Raw genomic sequence first — 15,787 nt, 5'->3', positions numbered from 1 at the left:
CTTAATGCTTTTTTCTTACATGCTTTGTTTGGGGGTAGTCATGGTTCATCAACATTTTTCAGAGCCATGTCTGGCAGGGTGGGGAACCAAAGTGTCCTGACACTCCAGTACGGTCTAGTGCAAGTGGAATTAAAAGACAATTTAAATAACTCAATTTTGTTATTCAAGTGTACTTGATTTAATGATAATGATCTGGAATTCTTTAATCTACTCTAATTACATTTTTTCCCCATAAAATTTAATACTAGAATTGATCACGACATCAGTGTAACTTCACCTCTTATCTTACACTGCTATCTGGGGTTTTTTTGTTGGTTTTAGTTTGGTTTTTTTTCCCCCCTGTTGTTCTTACACTGGATGTAGTAATATGCCCAGGTAGTCTGTTCCTCTGTTCATCTGCTTTATCTTCAAAAAAATAAGTCTGATTCTTTCCAGTACTGAATTTGGCTTCCTTCAGGTTCCAATTATTGTTGCTTGTTGTATGTATTACCAGTAGCCAAAAGAGCTCTTTTGTACCTGCTGTTTTCCCACCACGGGGTACTTACATCCTATGGTAAAGTTACCATTAAGTCTTCTTTTCTGAGAAATTAAATGCGTCTCACTCTTTACATCTTTTACTGCAAGCAAAAGTCATAAGTAGTTTCTCCAGTGCGTAAGGACATTTCTGTTGCTCTTTTCTTTGCCCTTTAATTTCTTAATGTTGCTTAACAGTGGCTGACACCACATTACGATCCTGTACTCAGGTCACCAATTCCATATATGAAAGAAAATTATATCCTCGCTCTTACTGCATGCAGTGATCCCAGCAGTCCCATCTCTTTCAGGACTATGCTGAGAGGTCTTTGCTGGTGTCTTTTTCAGACCATGCCAGGGTACGGTCTTGCGCTCTTAACCTCTGTCCTGAGTTCATAGGTGTGCATTGCCCTGTGCAAGTGACCCACTCTTCGTTATTTGGAAAATCCACTGGTCTTTGTGTACGCACATGCACATACATATAGAAATTCAGTATCATATTTTCTGCTGTTAGTGCTGTAAAGGCAAACCCCTCGGTGCCAGCGTATCTACTGTCCAGGGACTCCACTGCTCATTCAGTCTCCTAGATAATGGGTGTTGGCTCCGTTTGGTGTCCTTGGATAAACCAAACGGTTGCTGCCCTCTTGCAGGGCTGTATGCCCTGTGCCATCCTCCTGATGTCATTAGGATATGATTGTACCAACAGTTTATGCAAGTTTCAATCAAGTATATTTATAACCTCATTAAAAGAATAAAGAAAACATTTTCTCTGTAAAACTACATCACCGAGTGTTTGTTACAGTGCTCCTCTTGGATCCCTTGTTGATGACTCCAACCCTCGATAAAGCACGGCAGGCAGAAATGGTCTCGAGCTGCGTAGAGTATTGTTGATTACTAAGGTCATTCTGTTTGTCCTTTTGTGTTTGAGCATGTTAACAGCCTTCTAGCATGTGTTTGATCTTCCCAAAATGGTACTGGAAATCCATATGAGCTCATTGGGGGTCTCGGAGGGTCACACTCTTAGCCTTGTGGGAGCAAGGAAGGAAGGCTTGCTTTCTTACAGTATATGGCCTTGTAAATGATGCTTGCTTTCTACTGTGGTATCTGTACTGCACATGCAATACAGCACTGCAGATGCATAATAAATCTGTTTTAAAGGGCTGTAGACAGAAAAATACCTTTTTTGGAGCTCCAGGTAACTTGACTTCCCTGTTTCCAGCTTGTTTGGAGCCCTTTTGTCTCCACACTGCAGGTAGTAGTGGTTGGCACACAAGACAGCTCATTGTCCTTTCCACAAGTATTGCAAGAAATACATATTTGTTGAATTTGTGCACATTTTATGAATCATGTGTAACTGCTTTATATCATGCAGTACCACAAAGCAGTCCTTTATTAAAAAAAACCAAACAAAACAAAAAACAAAAAACCAAAAAGCAAACAAACAAAAAAACCCAAACCTGCGTAATTAATGATAGCTTGTGCCAGGTCAAGGAGGCTATAGTAAGGAAAATAGCATGAAAAACATTGTACGTTTATATTTAAGAACAACTTACGAGTTAGGCAGGCTAAATATATGCGTCATTGCTGTCTCCTTTCTGGGTGTCTTGATGAAGCACTTTCAATCAGTTTACCAGATGCGTGTTTTGTTATTATCCTGACTTCCAAGCATCGCTTGCTTTGAACATCTGAAGACAAAGGCAGCTAATTAACAAATGAAATCAGCAAGCTGTGTAGTCCCAGCAGCTGAAAAAAGATTTTATAGCAAATATAGTCTGTGATCCTGCTCTTCTGTTTGTCTGTGTGAAAGTCTCCCGGAGCCCAGGTGAGGGTTGCAGGAGATGGCCCGTGTTTCCTGCTCTCAGTGTGATGCCTCCAGTGCTTTGCGATTCAGCATCGCAAGGATATTAACAGCATCAGCCACACTTCTGTGCACCTTCCACACCAACATCCCTGACCCTCGTGGTGCAATTCATGGGGCATTGAGATTAGACCCATTTTGAACATCTTATGTTCAAAAACAGGGTTTTCTGTTTGTTTCAGAGCTTAGGGATGTGTGAAGGGAATTCTTCCAATACAGTGTTTAGCATGCCTGTGCCATCTGGGTTTTGGAAACTGTTTGGTTCAATTCAAAGATTAAAGACTGAAAAATTGAACCTAATGGTGGCATAAACCTCTCTGGAAAACATACTTCTGTAATTATTTTCATTTTGATTAATAGACTAACTATATAGCAATACCCATGATTTCAGTTTAATTTAAAGAATGATTAGTCAGTTAACTCTTCATAATTTGATCAACCCAAAATATAAAAAATTAGGTTTTTTTTTTATTTAGCTCTTGTAAAGCACTTCAGAAATTCATCTTGATGAGCTTCCTAATGCTAAATCTTTCTCCACTACAGTAAGGTCTCCCTGTCTCTTCAGTGATTTCCTCTCTTTCCTCATCCCAGGTTAATTTCTGTGCAGTATCTGAAGTCCAGGGCTTCCCTCCCAGACGGCTGAGTCCCCAACTATTCCAGTGCTGCTAGGGAAGAGCAAACACCCACAGATACTTACATGTATGCATAGAGCTTTAAGGAGTTTTTTTAAAGTCTATTTGGAAATTTGAATATTGATTAGTAACAATTCAATTAGACATTGAAACCGGACTTCTGGAGAGCTTTCATGAGTGGTCATGAATGCCATGGAGATCAGGTGTCTTTAAAACAGTTTTCCTAAGGGCAATGCATTTGGCAGTTGCATGCCTCCATCGTAATAACTCTGCAGAAGACCTCGGCAGTATTCTAAAAAGACGCATACTTTGTATTATGTTTGCAGCTCTTGTGCTGCCTGGGCAAAATGCAGCCTTACATAACAATCCAGTAAAATATTTCTCTGACCCTGCCCAGTAGCGGGGCAGGCAGTTGAGCCTTCAGTGAAGTCTCACAATTGCAAGCATTATTTTGTCTCCTATTAGCGCTGCTTCTTTTGCTTTGATGCAGCTGTCGAGATCTTTCCAGCACTGCCGATGGAAACATCAGTCAAGTTCTGCAGCGCAAGTTTTCTACTATTTGACCATTATGAAATGCTTTGGCAGAGGGCTTGCTGCATTTGCATTCCCGACTTAAATTTCTTTGAGGTTTCCTTATATTCTTAGCAAAATCCACCCTGGGTCATAGTTCAGCGCCGTGCAGAAAGAGAGTGCCTGGTTCTACCTGTTGTAGAGGAGCACCGGTGTCAGAGGGGTGCTGCATGGGCCTGCTGCGAGGTGGCAGAGAGCACAAACGAGTGACGGCGTCACAGCACGTGGTATCACGGAATAATTTAGGTCAGAAAGGACCTCTTGTCCAGCCCCCTGCTCAAACTGGGGCCAGCTTCACCAAAAAGGTCAGATTGCTCACGGCTGTGTCCAGTCAGGCTTTGAATGTCTCCGAGGGTGACAGCCCGTGGCCTCTCTCAGCACTTGTCCCATTGCACGGGGACATTTGTTTTCACTTGTAATGAGGAGGAATTTCTCTTGGTGCAAGTTATACCTGTCGGCTCTTGGTCTTTTCCTGTGCACTTTGAAGAGTTTGCCTTCATCTTCTCTGTAACTTCCTGGTAGTCGGTTGAAGGTAGAGATTAGGTCTTCCTTTCATCTTACCTTCTCCAGGCTAGCCAAACACAGCTTGCCCAGCCTCTGCCTGTACGGCACCTGCTCCATCCCTCCAGTCATCTCGGTGGCCTCCTCTGCATTTGCTCCAGTATGTCCGTGGCTTGACCTGACAGATTGCTCAGGATGCTGTCTTACAGATATGGGGCAGAGGAGAAGGACCGTTTCCCTGGACCTGCTGGCCATACTCTTGCTGTTGCAGCCTGAGATGTGTTGGCCACCTCCTTTTCAGCTTCATCACCAGGACCTCCAAGGCTTCTTCTGCAAAGCTGTTTTCTGGCCAGTCAGCCTCAGCCTACCTCATGTCAGGGTGTTAATTGCCACTGTACCCTGGCAGCAGGCCTCACAGTTGCCTTAACTGCTGGGTTTAGGCTTTAAATGTTTTATTGTGTCTAGTTTTGAGTAAATTCAAAGCATCAAAATGAAGCTAAGTCAAAACTTGGACTTATTGCGTATTTCACCTGAGAGGATACAAGAGGATGCACCTTCATCTAAGGGTGGGAGATTTGGTGAGTGGTCCCTGGCTCAGTGTTGGAGGCTCTTGGCTGCCAGTCATCCTCGTTTGTGGTCTGGGGATGTGCTTTAATAAGCAGACCCTGGAAAGCATTCATGTGTGAAATGTTCCGTTTTTCATCAAAATACAGAGAACAGGTGTTTTGCCCTAGAAATTGAAGCAAGCTAATTTCCTCCTTTTTATTTTCTAGTGCATGAGTAGAAGATGTAACGTTTTGGCAATCTCATCCCTTTTCAAATGCTACTGCGATTTAAAATAACCTTTGAAACAAAAATGAAACCTCATTAGAAAATGCCATCCTAATTTGGAGCAACGGTTTCATAATTTGTTTCTGTGATATTAAATTAAATGTTTTGTAGAGTAGAACGAAGGTAACATTTACGTTAAATCCATGCACCATTACAAGGTATTATTGCTTGCATTATTCCAAATTTTAGAACATGTTTTGTTTCTAATTAATCCAGAGACTCTCAGACTTTACCCTTGTTATACAAATCAAAACGTAAGCATCTACAGAATATTTTTTTAAGTGCAAACTGCTTTTCAATGTGGATGTTTCTATTCAGTTTGTTAATGAGGGGCTTGCTTCAATAATCGCACATGCCTCTGCCTCACCTTCATTTTTTAAACACTGTCAAACCCCTGGATTGTTCAAGAACTGCTGCGCTGATGGTCCCTTTCACACATTATGCTGTGGTGGTTGCAGTGGTGTTTGAGTGGTACTTGGGGAAGGGACATAGCAGTAAAATGCAGGGGATGCTTTCCCCAAACCAGCTGTCCTTGTCTCCAACACCTTTGAAAAGGGACTAAAGCGTGTGGGCGCCTTGGAGTGTGACGGCGTTCCCTTTGACACCAGTAGGCATGCTAAGATTTGAGCACCTCATTCTGCATTTCTCTGAATCATGGCTCAAATACATCTGATCGATTGCCACTTGGGTAGTTACTTACACAAGGCTTTGCAAAAATAGGGTTAAATTTGTGGATGAGCAGTTAATTAAGCACTACTTATCTATATTTTGTTTTTAAGGAAGAAGCACTGCTGATAAGGTTCTGAAATTATTTCAGTCGAGGCTGAGTTGCGCGTGGGAATGTGGTGTTGCTGGGTGCTTGCAGATCAGATCGGTACATGTTTAATTAGGCAAATTGTTCCTGCTCTCTGTGGGTAACTTTTGGAGCCAAACCTGGACGTACCTTTGAAATGTAGGGGCTGGATTTAAAGAAGCAAACTCCCCTTGGCTGCCAGCCCTCCAGGCAGCGCAACTTCTCCCTGAAGTTCACCAGCAAATTCCTTACCAGTCATTTGGAAGCTGAGTGTCTTACTAAGTGTACTTACTAAGCACATACTTGCACTTAGTAAACATAGCCATTGTTTTTCTTGTTTTGTTTCTTCCCCCCCCCCCCCCCCCTTTCTTTGATGTACTTGTTCCTTTAGAGAAAGCTCATAATAAACAATAGTAAGAGCCTGCAAACAGGAATCTACTTGTTCCTGATGGAATAAAGCCCAAATAAATTAGTTAGGTGTACTTATATTCCAAAGGCTATCATTATTTCTTCCTTATGTAAGATGAGTGAATTCTGTTGTGGGGGTCTATTTTTCTTTGAGCTGATGCACTGGGAGTAATTATACAATATCTGTATTTTAATCAAGAGAAGTGTGTTCTAAAGCCTGTGATAAATTTACCTGCCTGAAGTTAAATGCATGTAACTAAAATAAGGGAATATGCATTAAGTTACTGTATTAAATTGCTGCTTTAAAGGAAAACAGCTACAATCACGTGATCTGTGTTCTAGTGGATCCTACCATTAGAATGCAAATTAGTCGGTCTATTTATTTCCAAAGCTTTATAAACTATTTTGTCTAAAAGACATTTAAATTAAAATCACAGATAAGAAGGAAGCAGTAAAGATGAAAACGAAATGAAACCTAAGTATTAGTTGAAACGTAACAGAAATGTGATTGTCATGATCATACATGACAACATATGTATTGATTGTTACATCCAGAAGCCTGAGTTGTAAATGAAGAGCCAGTTTTGGTAGGTGCTGTGCAAATGAAAACAAACTCTAAAACTGGTTTTTGCTTCAAAAGACATAAAATGCACGTTTGTGGTTTTTAAAGCTGTATTGCCTGTATTTTGCTGTTGACTTGTGTGCAGGGCAATGCTTGTGCTTCCCAGCGCAGAACTGCCATAGAGTCGGCTGAAGCCTGACTTTATCTCAGTTGTTCTTTCTGTTTTTCCAGATCTGGATGATCCAATAGTAACAGTCCACCAGAGCATCGGGGAAGCAAAAGAGCAGTTTTACTATGAGAGAACGGTGTTTCTCAGGTGCGTCGCCAACTCCAACCCGCCTGTTCGGTACAGCTGGCGGCGCGGCCAAGAGGTGCTGCTGCAAGGGTCTGATAAAGGAGTGGAGATCTATGAGCCCTTCTTTACCCAGGTAGGAATGAAAGAACAGTATTTTGGTCCTTCCTTAGGCCACTTGCACCAGATTGTTTGTAACTGGATCTGCCTGCATTTATCCCCGCTGAGTTTGTGGTGTGGGTGAGTGGGCATGCCCTCCAGATAACGACACCCTGCCACAAATGCCCCTGTGTGTTATTATGAAACTTTCTAATATAAAATAATGTCTTTTTTTTTTGTTTTGTTTTTTTTGTAAAGTTATGAAATAGGAAATTATGGGAAGATGCACAGTGAGTGCTATCTATCTGCAGGATCCCGTCTGAAGTCCTTTTGCTTGGGCACTGCAAGCCCATACCTCTGATTTGACTGCTATTTCCTAATCTTCGCCAATACAATACAAAGTGATTCTGCACAGGAGTTACAGCCTAAAAAGCTTTTCAAGAAGGCTAAACTCTATGGCAACTCCGTGTGTTGTGGTTTTTTATGTGATTTTTTTTTTTTTGTTATTATTCTGCCTTTCATTTCTTTGAATATAAGTTTTTGTTACAGAATTACACACTTAAAAGATGAGGGTGGCAAAAATGGAAAGGAATGCTTTTTTAAGTCTTCTGACTCTTGCTCACAGCCATGAAGGCAGACTGGGCCATCAAAAGAGTCTGTCAGATTAGATTAGATTAATTTATTGTTGGGACATTTTACAGTCTCAGAGTAAAAAAGTTGACATATCCTATTGTCTATGAACAAAAATGTGTGATGGTGTCTGCCAAAAAAAAAAAAAAAAAAAAAAAAGAAAGGAAAAAGGAGAAAAAATTGGTTTGGCAAATCTCAAGCAATAATGAGTAAAGACAGAAGTGCAAACTGCCTGGTAATTTGGTCTTCGTAGCAGAAAGCAACCTGCAACTTTCATAAATAATTTTCAGCTAATGGTTTGAGAGCACCTTCAATTTTTCTTTTTATTGTACTTGACAGCTTTATATTGCTACCATGGCTTGGTATTTTACTGAGAAACATGTAGCCCGGAACCTTGCAGAGATGAGAATTAGATTACATAGTCAAGTCATTGGTCTTCTAAATGTGATGAGATTATTTTTAATTTAACATGTACGGACACAGTTTAGCAAATCTGTGGCTTGTTTCCTTGGACTCAAGTGTGTAAACTGAATTTTTTAGATTTTTTAATTAAAAAGTGAGAGACTTTCTTGATGTGGGACTTTTTGATTTATATTTCTATATGGAAATGTGGATGATTACCTTCCCTATCATCTAATAAGAATATATCTAACAAAATGTGTCACATGAAAGTAGATTCAATATTTATATATATATATAAAAAATTTTTTTTCTAGGTTACTAGGAGCATTCTTCCTAGAATGTCAGTCTGGGCTGAGTTAATGAATAAATCAGGTTGTTATGTTGATAGTTGAAAGCTTATCCATAACCTTTTTACATTTATTGGAGGTCAACTTGAATTAGTGTATCTTGTCTGTGTGCCTACAAGATCTGATATGTGTTTATAAGAGAAGATACAATTGAAGGTTCAAAAGTCATAAACACCTACTGCAGATCTCTGAATAATTGGTTCAGTTCATGATAAGATAACAAACAGTAGGAGCTGATGTGAAGAGGGATAGAGGGGATTTGATTTCAGAGCATCAAGAGATACAAATTTAAGGTGGCATTTTTTTGTTCAGTGCTTCGAAGGCAGGTTATCAATCTGAAAATGACATGAAATCTAAATGAAAACAAGTCGTAACACAATTAAATTTTGTCACGTGTTTTACCCCCCAAAAAGTTTTTCTTACCAGTGTTTTTCTTGTTTTATTAAATCATAAAGGCACCTGGGAAACTGGGCATATCCAGCTAAATTCTTGAACTTTGAACAGGTTTTTTCAATGAATACGGTAAAGTCAGTTACTTATTTTAGGTGCCTTGGGGAAAGAAATTTAACAAGCGTACACATTCTCATCTGTTGGGAGTGTTTGAAATACTAAACTTTTCAAAACAAAAATCTTGATGCAGAATTTTTTTCCTAAGAGTTGCATCATCCTCATTGCACATTGTAATTGCACAGCCTGAGTACAAGATTAAATATACCGTATTTACAATAATTACACAATTAGGCACAATTAGACTAATTATCCAAACCAATGAAGAAAATATATCAATTTTTACAAATCTTTGCATTCTGGGGGCATGATCCAGAATTCCCATTGTGAGTTTAACTTGGAGTCCAGCGCTGACGATTGAATTCATAGGATGTAGCTGCTCTGTGTTCCCAGAACTCAGTGACTTTGGTCGCTGTGTTCTTGCTAACTTGGATCGGGCATTTCTGTAGCCCAGATAAACCTCTTCTGAAAGGAGGGTGTTTAGCTTTGGGAGCAGCCTTTCAAAGGCTTGGTCTTGCAAACACTAAATCAGCATGTGCTTCATTTTAATCACATCGTTTCTGTGGGACTGATTACACATACAAAGCACTTCAGTTCCAATACTCCAAACGTCTACCAAGCTTGATTTCAACGACTATTTCTTTTCTTGTCTGGCGAGCCATTATCTTTTTTTTTTTTTTTTTGCTAGTTCTGTACATGCATTTTCACCGAGTACCATGTTTTTGCTTATATCAGCCTGGGCAGTTGGTGCACATGATATTGTTAAAAAAAAGAACAAAAAAGAAGATACGTTGCTCAAGCTGTGGTAATGTTAAAAGTCGTTCAACTTTAACTGGACACTGATAATGGATGTTTTCCAAAGTTTGCTCTTGTGATGCTTTGTGCGCCTGTTCAGAGTGCCTGCCTCACTGGGCTGGGCTTCTGCCTTAGCCTTGTCTAAGCATAATGCATTTTTAGCTTATCACCGTCAACACAGGCAAAGACTTAAAAGCAAGCAGCTGGAGGAGGAGATTGAAAGCCCGAGGAAGTTTGTTATTTTAATGCCAGAACGAATAATGTGCAGGCTTTAGTACATATAGATTTATTTGATGTTTTTGCAGCCCTCCACGCTGTTGCGTCCTCCTGCCTGACACCCCGCTGTGTTTTGCTGTGCTCCCCATGCTTTCTTCCTCCCTGCACTGCCCCATGACATCTCTGCCTGCTCAGGATTTTGCGTTTAACTCGCCTTTCGGCTTTTTGTTACTTTTGTTCCTAGCAAGGCTGTAAGGTTTTACATTCATATTTCAGCAACTTACTTTTTCTCCTGAGCATCTGGTTCTGCGGTGCCCATTTCACATAGTACTGCAGCAGAAATCTCACATTTGTGAGTTTTCTTTTGATTGTGTTTGAAGGAACTCCTTCATTTCATACCCTGTTCAGGTCCCTGCTCCATCATTTACACTGCTGGCTAAAAATAAAATCCATCAGCAGCTCATTTTCAAAGGAAAACAGCAGGATTTCTGTACCTTGTGATTTTTTTCATCATGTAGATTGTACCTTAAGATATATTATCCTGAATAATGCTGTGGCTTGCAAGACTCTGTCAAACCAATTTCTCCCTTACTGCTCTTTTCTTTTACCTTTAATATATGTGTGGCTATGGTTTTAGGTTGTGCCAGCTGCCTTTCTTTCAGGTAATTAAGTAAAAGATGTTTTCTGGACAGCTTCAACATCTGCTTCTAATGAGCCACCTCTGCGTCTTGCCTTTGCCTCTTGAAAGCCAGTCTCAGTGTTTCCTGCATCCCTGCTTGTTCCTCTGCCTCGGTCCCTTCCTAACACTCTCTCTTGCACGCGCAGGGAGAAACAAAGATCCTGAAGCTGAAGAACCTCCGACCTCAGGACTACGCGAATTACAGCTGCATCGCCTCGGTGAGGAATGTCTGCAGCATCCCTGACAAGATGGTGTCCTTCCGACTCTCTAATAAAACAGGTGGGCTTCCAGCAGCGACCCTCCACAGCCGTTGGATGTCCCCACGGTCATTCATGTTTCGGTGGTTTCTCTTGCTTGAAGCGTTTGCATACAGCAGTAAGAGCTGTTCAGGAGCCAGTCGGAGGAGACATTTTCAGGTGCTTTCTTTTTTCTCACCAAAGTTAGGATTTGAAGAGTTGTGATTTGTTGCTCTCAATTTATCGCTCTCTAGGGTTTGTATCAAGTTTCACATTTCCCCCCAGTGTCAGGGAGGTTCATTGTTACAGGTAAACTTCAGAGAAGATACTGCAGTGAGGTAAGAGGAAGGGGCACATCAGTCAAGGCTGGGCATAAAGTAAAACCAAATACTCAAATACATCAATTACATCTCTCAAGGCTTTGTTGAAAGCTAATTATTTTTGGGCAACATCATATTTTAGGAAAAAAACCCAACCTTTTCATATTCTTATATTGATTTCAATGATTGATTGTATATGATTGATTTCATGTATTCTTACATTGATTTAAACATCATTTCTTACATTGATTTATACAAAAATGTTTTCTTTCAGATTTAATTGGTTCAAATGAAAATATTCAAGCAGCTGTGTTGAATGCTTTGCAGGAGGATAACGAGCCATTTAGCCATAGTCTCTGACCAACCTGTCTCCACGTTATGGCATTTTCTGTGCATTTGCTCTTCTGGTTGGATTTGCCCCTGACCAAGCTAACAGTCAGTTGTATATCTCCCTCTCTTTGTGGCTGTATCACTGCTCTTTATTTTGAGAGCCTCTTGCCAGTGGTTGATCACAAGAAGTGGAATTGGGAGTGCTGGTTTCCAGGAGGATGGAAATTACAGATTTAAATTCTCCTAAAGGCTCTGTGTCCAGGATGTGCAGAGGAGGTGTCTGAAACGGTTTATAAACCTGATGCCAAAGAGTAAAGTTCTCAGCTTAGATTTCTAAATAATTAGAAATTTCAGAGAAGTGTTTTCTGGAGAGCAGTTCTGCAACAAATTTTGTAACAATTGAAGACTTCAGGTTAGATTACATTGGGTTATGCCTTAATAGCACATGCCTCAGGGCACTGAAAGCAGATTGCAAGTGAACAAAACAGTTGAGTCATTAATGTGCTGAGGTTGGCTAAAATGAACTATGAATTGTATTTGCACTTGCACATTTCACGCTATTTCTGTCCACACAGCTTTATTCCAAGGAGTTGCCTTCAGCTTTTTCTGAATTTCTGATTTGACAGCAGGGACTTAAGAACTGTGGTGTGTACCATTACTGTACACAACCAACTGCAAAGGAAATTCAGACCTCAGGTTTAAAGCTGCCACTGGCAGTAGAAGAATTACAGTCAGTTCCGAAAGTTATCTGGCAAAATTATTTGGAAGCCCTTAATTTACTCCCTCATTAATTTTGGCAGGAAAAGAAATATCATAATGTCAAGTTTGTCCCTCATTAGTTGCTCTGATTTCATACCAGAAGAGATACAAAAGCCTGTCGCCCACGGAGGGATGTAGCTGATAGTTGGGAGCATCTTTCCTCTCAGCACCGGTAATAACTCATCCACCTTTGTCCATGAGAGCAGAGTATGAGAGTTGTTACTGCCCCCATTTGTCAGCGTGATCGTTCTGCTGTGGGAGCCAGGACGGTCTCTGTTCATGTGGGACCTCGTCTGCAACAGAACTTTATTTGCATTACAGTAACGGGGGAACATCTAATGGCATAAATATTCTGAACTGAGGACAGGTGATTGTGATCTAATTTTGCAAAAAGAACAAATTATTCCCACCTTATGAATGTCATCTTTATTTTGGGAGAAGGGTGTCTTGCTACATAAGGAGGAATTGCTCTTCTGGAGTAATTTCCAAAGTAAAGAAGCCTGAAGAATTGCAGGGATTGACACTGTCTCATGAAGAGCTGGTTGTGACCATCATCAAGGGCAAGATTAGATGATTAAATATGTAATTACTGCAGCCATTCATTACAGACAATGACTGATGTGTTGGTGACTCTGAGGCAGAAGTTTTCTCATTTGCTGTCACATCATCTGATAAAGAAGCTCTTCTGTGGGACTTCAGCTGGTGTAACTTCATAGAAGTTGTACAAATTGTAAATCCAGAATAATCCAGCATAAATCCCAAGTAATGAAAATCAGAGCCTGAACTTGATACTCCGTTTCAGTATAGAGCACTCCTAGCCTGTCCACCTATTTTTAATTTAAAGCTGGAGACATATACTGAAGATACCTACCTAATGGAAATAAAGGGGAGACAAACAGAAGTGTCTGTAAGGTGACAAACATGCACGATATTTACTGTAATTAGTGTGGCTACAACTGAGTTTAAATTCAGCTGTAGATTGTGTGATCATAATGAAAAATTGCTTGCAGCTTGGCTATTCTGCATTTACCAGGTCTGTTAAGCATAACTGGTGTGAGAAGTTTTTGCTGAACTTGACTGTCACTGGTGAGAGCTGACCAAGGAGAATAGCTGAGGCTTTCAGCAGCTGTGGGTTTCCATCTCATTCCAGCAGCGGTTTGGCTGCCTGGGTTCAGGCTTTTCTTGCAGGATACAGGGACCGTTGCATGATTTGTCAGGCTGCCTTTGATTGATTGACTTGTGGGCAAAGTCAGGAAGGTTTTTGACTGCTGTGGATGTGCACTCCAGCTTGGGTTGCTCAGGGACATCAGCTGTCCCAGCAGCCAGATGGGGTTTGTGAGGGTTTGCGGACCATCTGCGTGGGGGGGGTTGCCATTCACCTTGGTTGATGGACACGGTGCGTGCACGGCGGCTGGGAAGCTGCTGTGCTGCAGGGAGCACCTTGGCTCCCTGCTGGCCCTGATTGATCGCCACCGCACACTGATGCGCAGCAGGACTGTGCATGCTGTAACGAGCATTTGTCACATGTAAGGAGCATTGGCAGATTGTGCTCGAGGAACTGTGCTCAGCAGATGTGGAAAAAAACCCCAATGTCACTATTCCTGTATGCCTGGAAATCCCTCCTGCTCTGACTGTATCTTGCTACCATCCAGGGCCACCGAGGTTCTCACGTATGATAGTCAAGTCACCCGTTGAACGTCTGCTTGACGATCTTCCAATATTGTTAGAGGGTACTGCGACAGAGGTGCGTGAACGCTCGTTTTTGACTATTTCTCCCAAGCACTCTCAAATCTCCCTGCCTTCCCTCACCGAGTGCTGTAGGTGGCTTGGGCACGAATGTAGACGCTTGTTCCAAGGAGAGCATTGCAGGTCCAGGTGCTCTGCTGCTGCTGTTCGTGCCATGGAGTCTTTCATACATCTTTATTCCTTGGTACACACCTGGGTTGAGAGGCTAATTTGAGGAACACCAGGTGTGTCTTCGGATGAGTCGTTCAGGTTTCTGTTCAGTGCTGCCTGCCAGCTTGTCCCTGTGACCTTTTTGTTTTCTGTGCTCACTCTGTCTTGCTGATTATTTGGCTGTGTGTCGTGGCATCGCCAAAGTAACGGTCCATTGCAGTGATAGAACCAATCCAAAGGCGTGCTTCTCCTTGAATAATTAGAGGTGATTAAGCTGATGCCATCAGATGAACATGTATTCATCAGTATACTTTGGGCATGGTGCAGGTTTGAAGTGTTACACATAGGTGTAATTAGGAATGCTCACACCCCCTTCATTCAACAGCAGTGCATAAATTACATCTATTCTGCGTGGGTCTGAAGTTTGGACACACCGTGGTCTATCTGTAGGTACTGCGGGAGTCAGAGTGCTTTGCATCGTTTTTCAGACACACGGATTTCTTTGTTCCAGTGCAGACTAATTTAAAATACAAAAACCAGAGTGGATTTTGTAATGAGAGAAACTGAGAGCATCTCAGAAGCACGTGACTGTGCATATGCTGAAGCCCAAGATGACAATTAGCAGTAATATTGTACAGCAGCAGGTAGAGGCACTTGTTGAGCACAGACCCACTTTGTTTCTAAAGACAGCTATTACTCTGCAAATTTATTATCTAAATAGATGATAAGTTTGAAGGGAAGCAGAAACACTGTGAAGTGATTCACCTGCTGGCAGATTTCTAGTGAGTGGCAGGAGCAGAAATAGAAGTCAAGATGTGAGGAAGAACAGCGACTAATTTTGCAACTCTAATTTGTTTTTAGTAGACCGAGTCCCCTTAAAATCAGCACATAGATGTTAATTTGGGTAAGTTGATGAAAGCGGGAGTTGTAAAACTGAATGCAGCTGCTTTGCAACAAAATCAAGGGGATATTTTGACAAAGGGGAAGAATCCTGACAACTTTTTCAGTGTGTGTGCTTGAATCCATGCTGTTGGAAGAGGAGCAGCTGTGAGGATGGGTGTCACACTGAGTCGTGACCTCCGTACTTTCTGTCTGCACTGCCCACTTTTGTTGTCTCACTATGTCCGTGCTGTACTCAAGAAGAAATCAGACTGATCTGATTCTGGCTCCTACTCTACCCGTTGGGCTTTTCTTGGGGTTGCTACTGTCCTCTTTCTTCCCCAAGGCCTCGGAGAGATCGTGCATGGCACTTACACGTGTCTGTTCCCCGTTGATGTTTTTCACCCTCTTAGAGCTCTTAGTGTATTTATATTCCTGAAATCAGTGAAATTTTTCCTCCAATCCTCACAGTTCAGAACTGCAAGAAGCACAGAAGACAGCTGGTAGCAAAGGCAGCTGCTGGGGTGGGGGAGCACAGTGGTACAGGTTGTGTCTTCTCATGGGTATAGCTCCCCGACAACTTTCTCATCTGTTTCCACTTACAAGTGTTTTGGAATCACCACCTTGATTCCTCTATTACACCTTCTCATCCTTTTGCCTTGTCTTTAGTAAGACCTTTGATATGACCTCCTATAATTTCCTTATAGCCAAACTTGTGAGATGCTAATGATT

The 15,787-nt window shown here is 41.5% G+C and overlaps 1 protein-coding gene across 1 annotated transcript in view; it reads left to right on the top strand.

Annotated features, from left to right (window-relative positions):
* Nucleotides 1-15,787, top strand: part of MDGA2 (MAM domain containing glycosylphosphatidylinositol anchor 2) — a 394,427-nt gene that overhangs the window by 200,637 nt on the left and 178,003 nt on the right. Inside the window, exons 4-5 of the mRNA XM_055717155.1 lie at nt 6,900-7,096; nt 10,782-10,914. Of these exons, the coding sequence (XP_055573130.1) occupies nt 6,900-7,096; nt 10,782-10,914 (330 nt within the window). The remainder of the gene's footprint in view (nt 1-6,899; nt 7,097-10,781; nt 10,915-15,787) is intronic.

This window comes from Falco cherrug, chromosome 7, assembly GCF_023634085.1.
Source record: "Falco cherrug isolate bFalChe1 chromosome 7, bFalChe1.pri, whole genome shotgun sequence".
Classification (NCBI taxonomy): domain Eukaryota; kingdom Metazoa; phylum Chordata; class Aves; order Falconiformes; family Falconidae; genus Falco; species Falco cherrug.
Note: the sequence above shows the minus strand (reverse complement) of the source record. Positions and strands in the feature narration are given on the sequence as shown.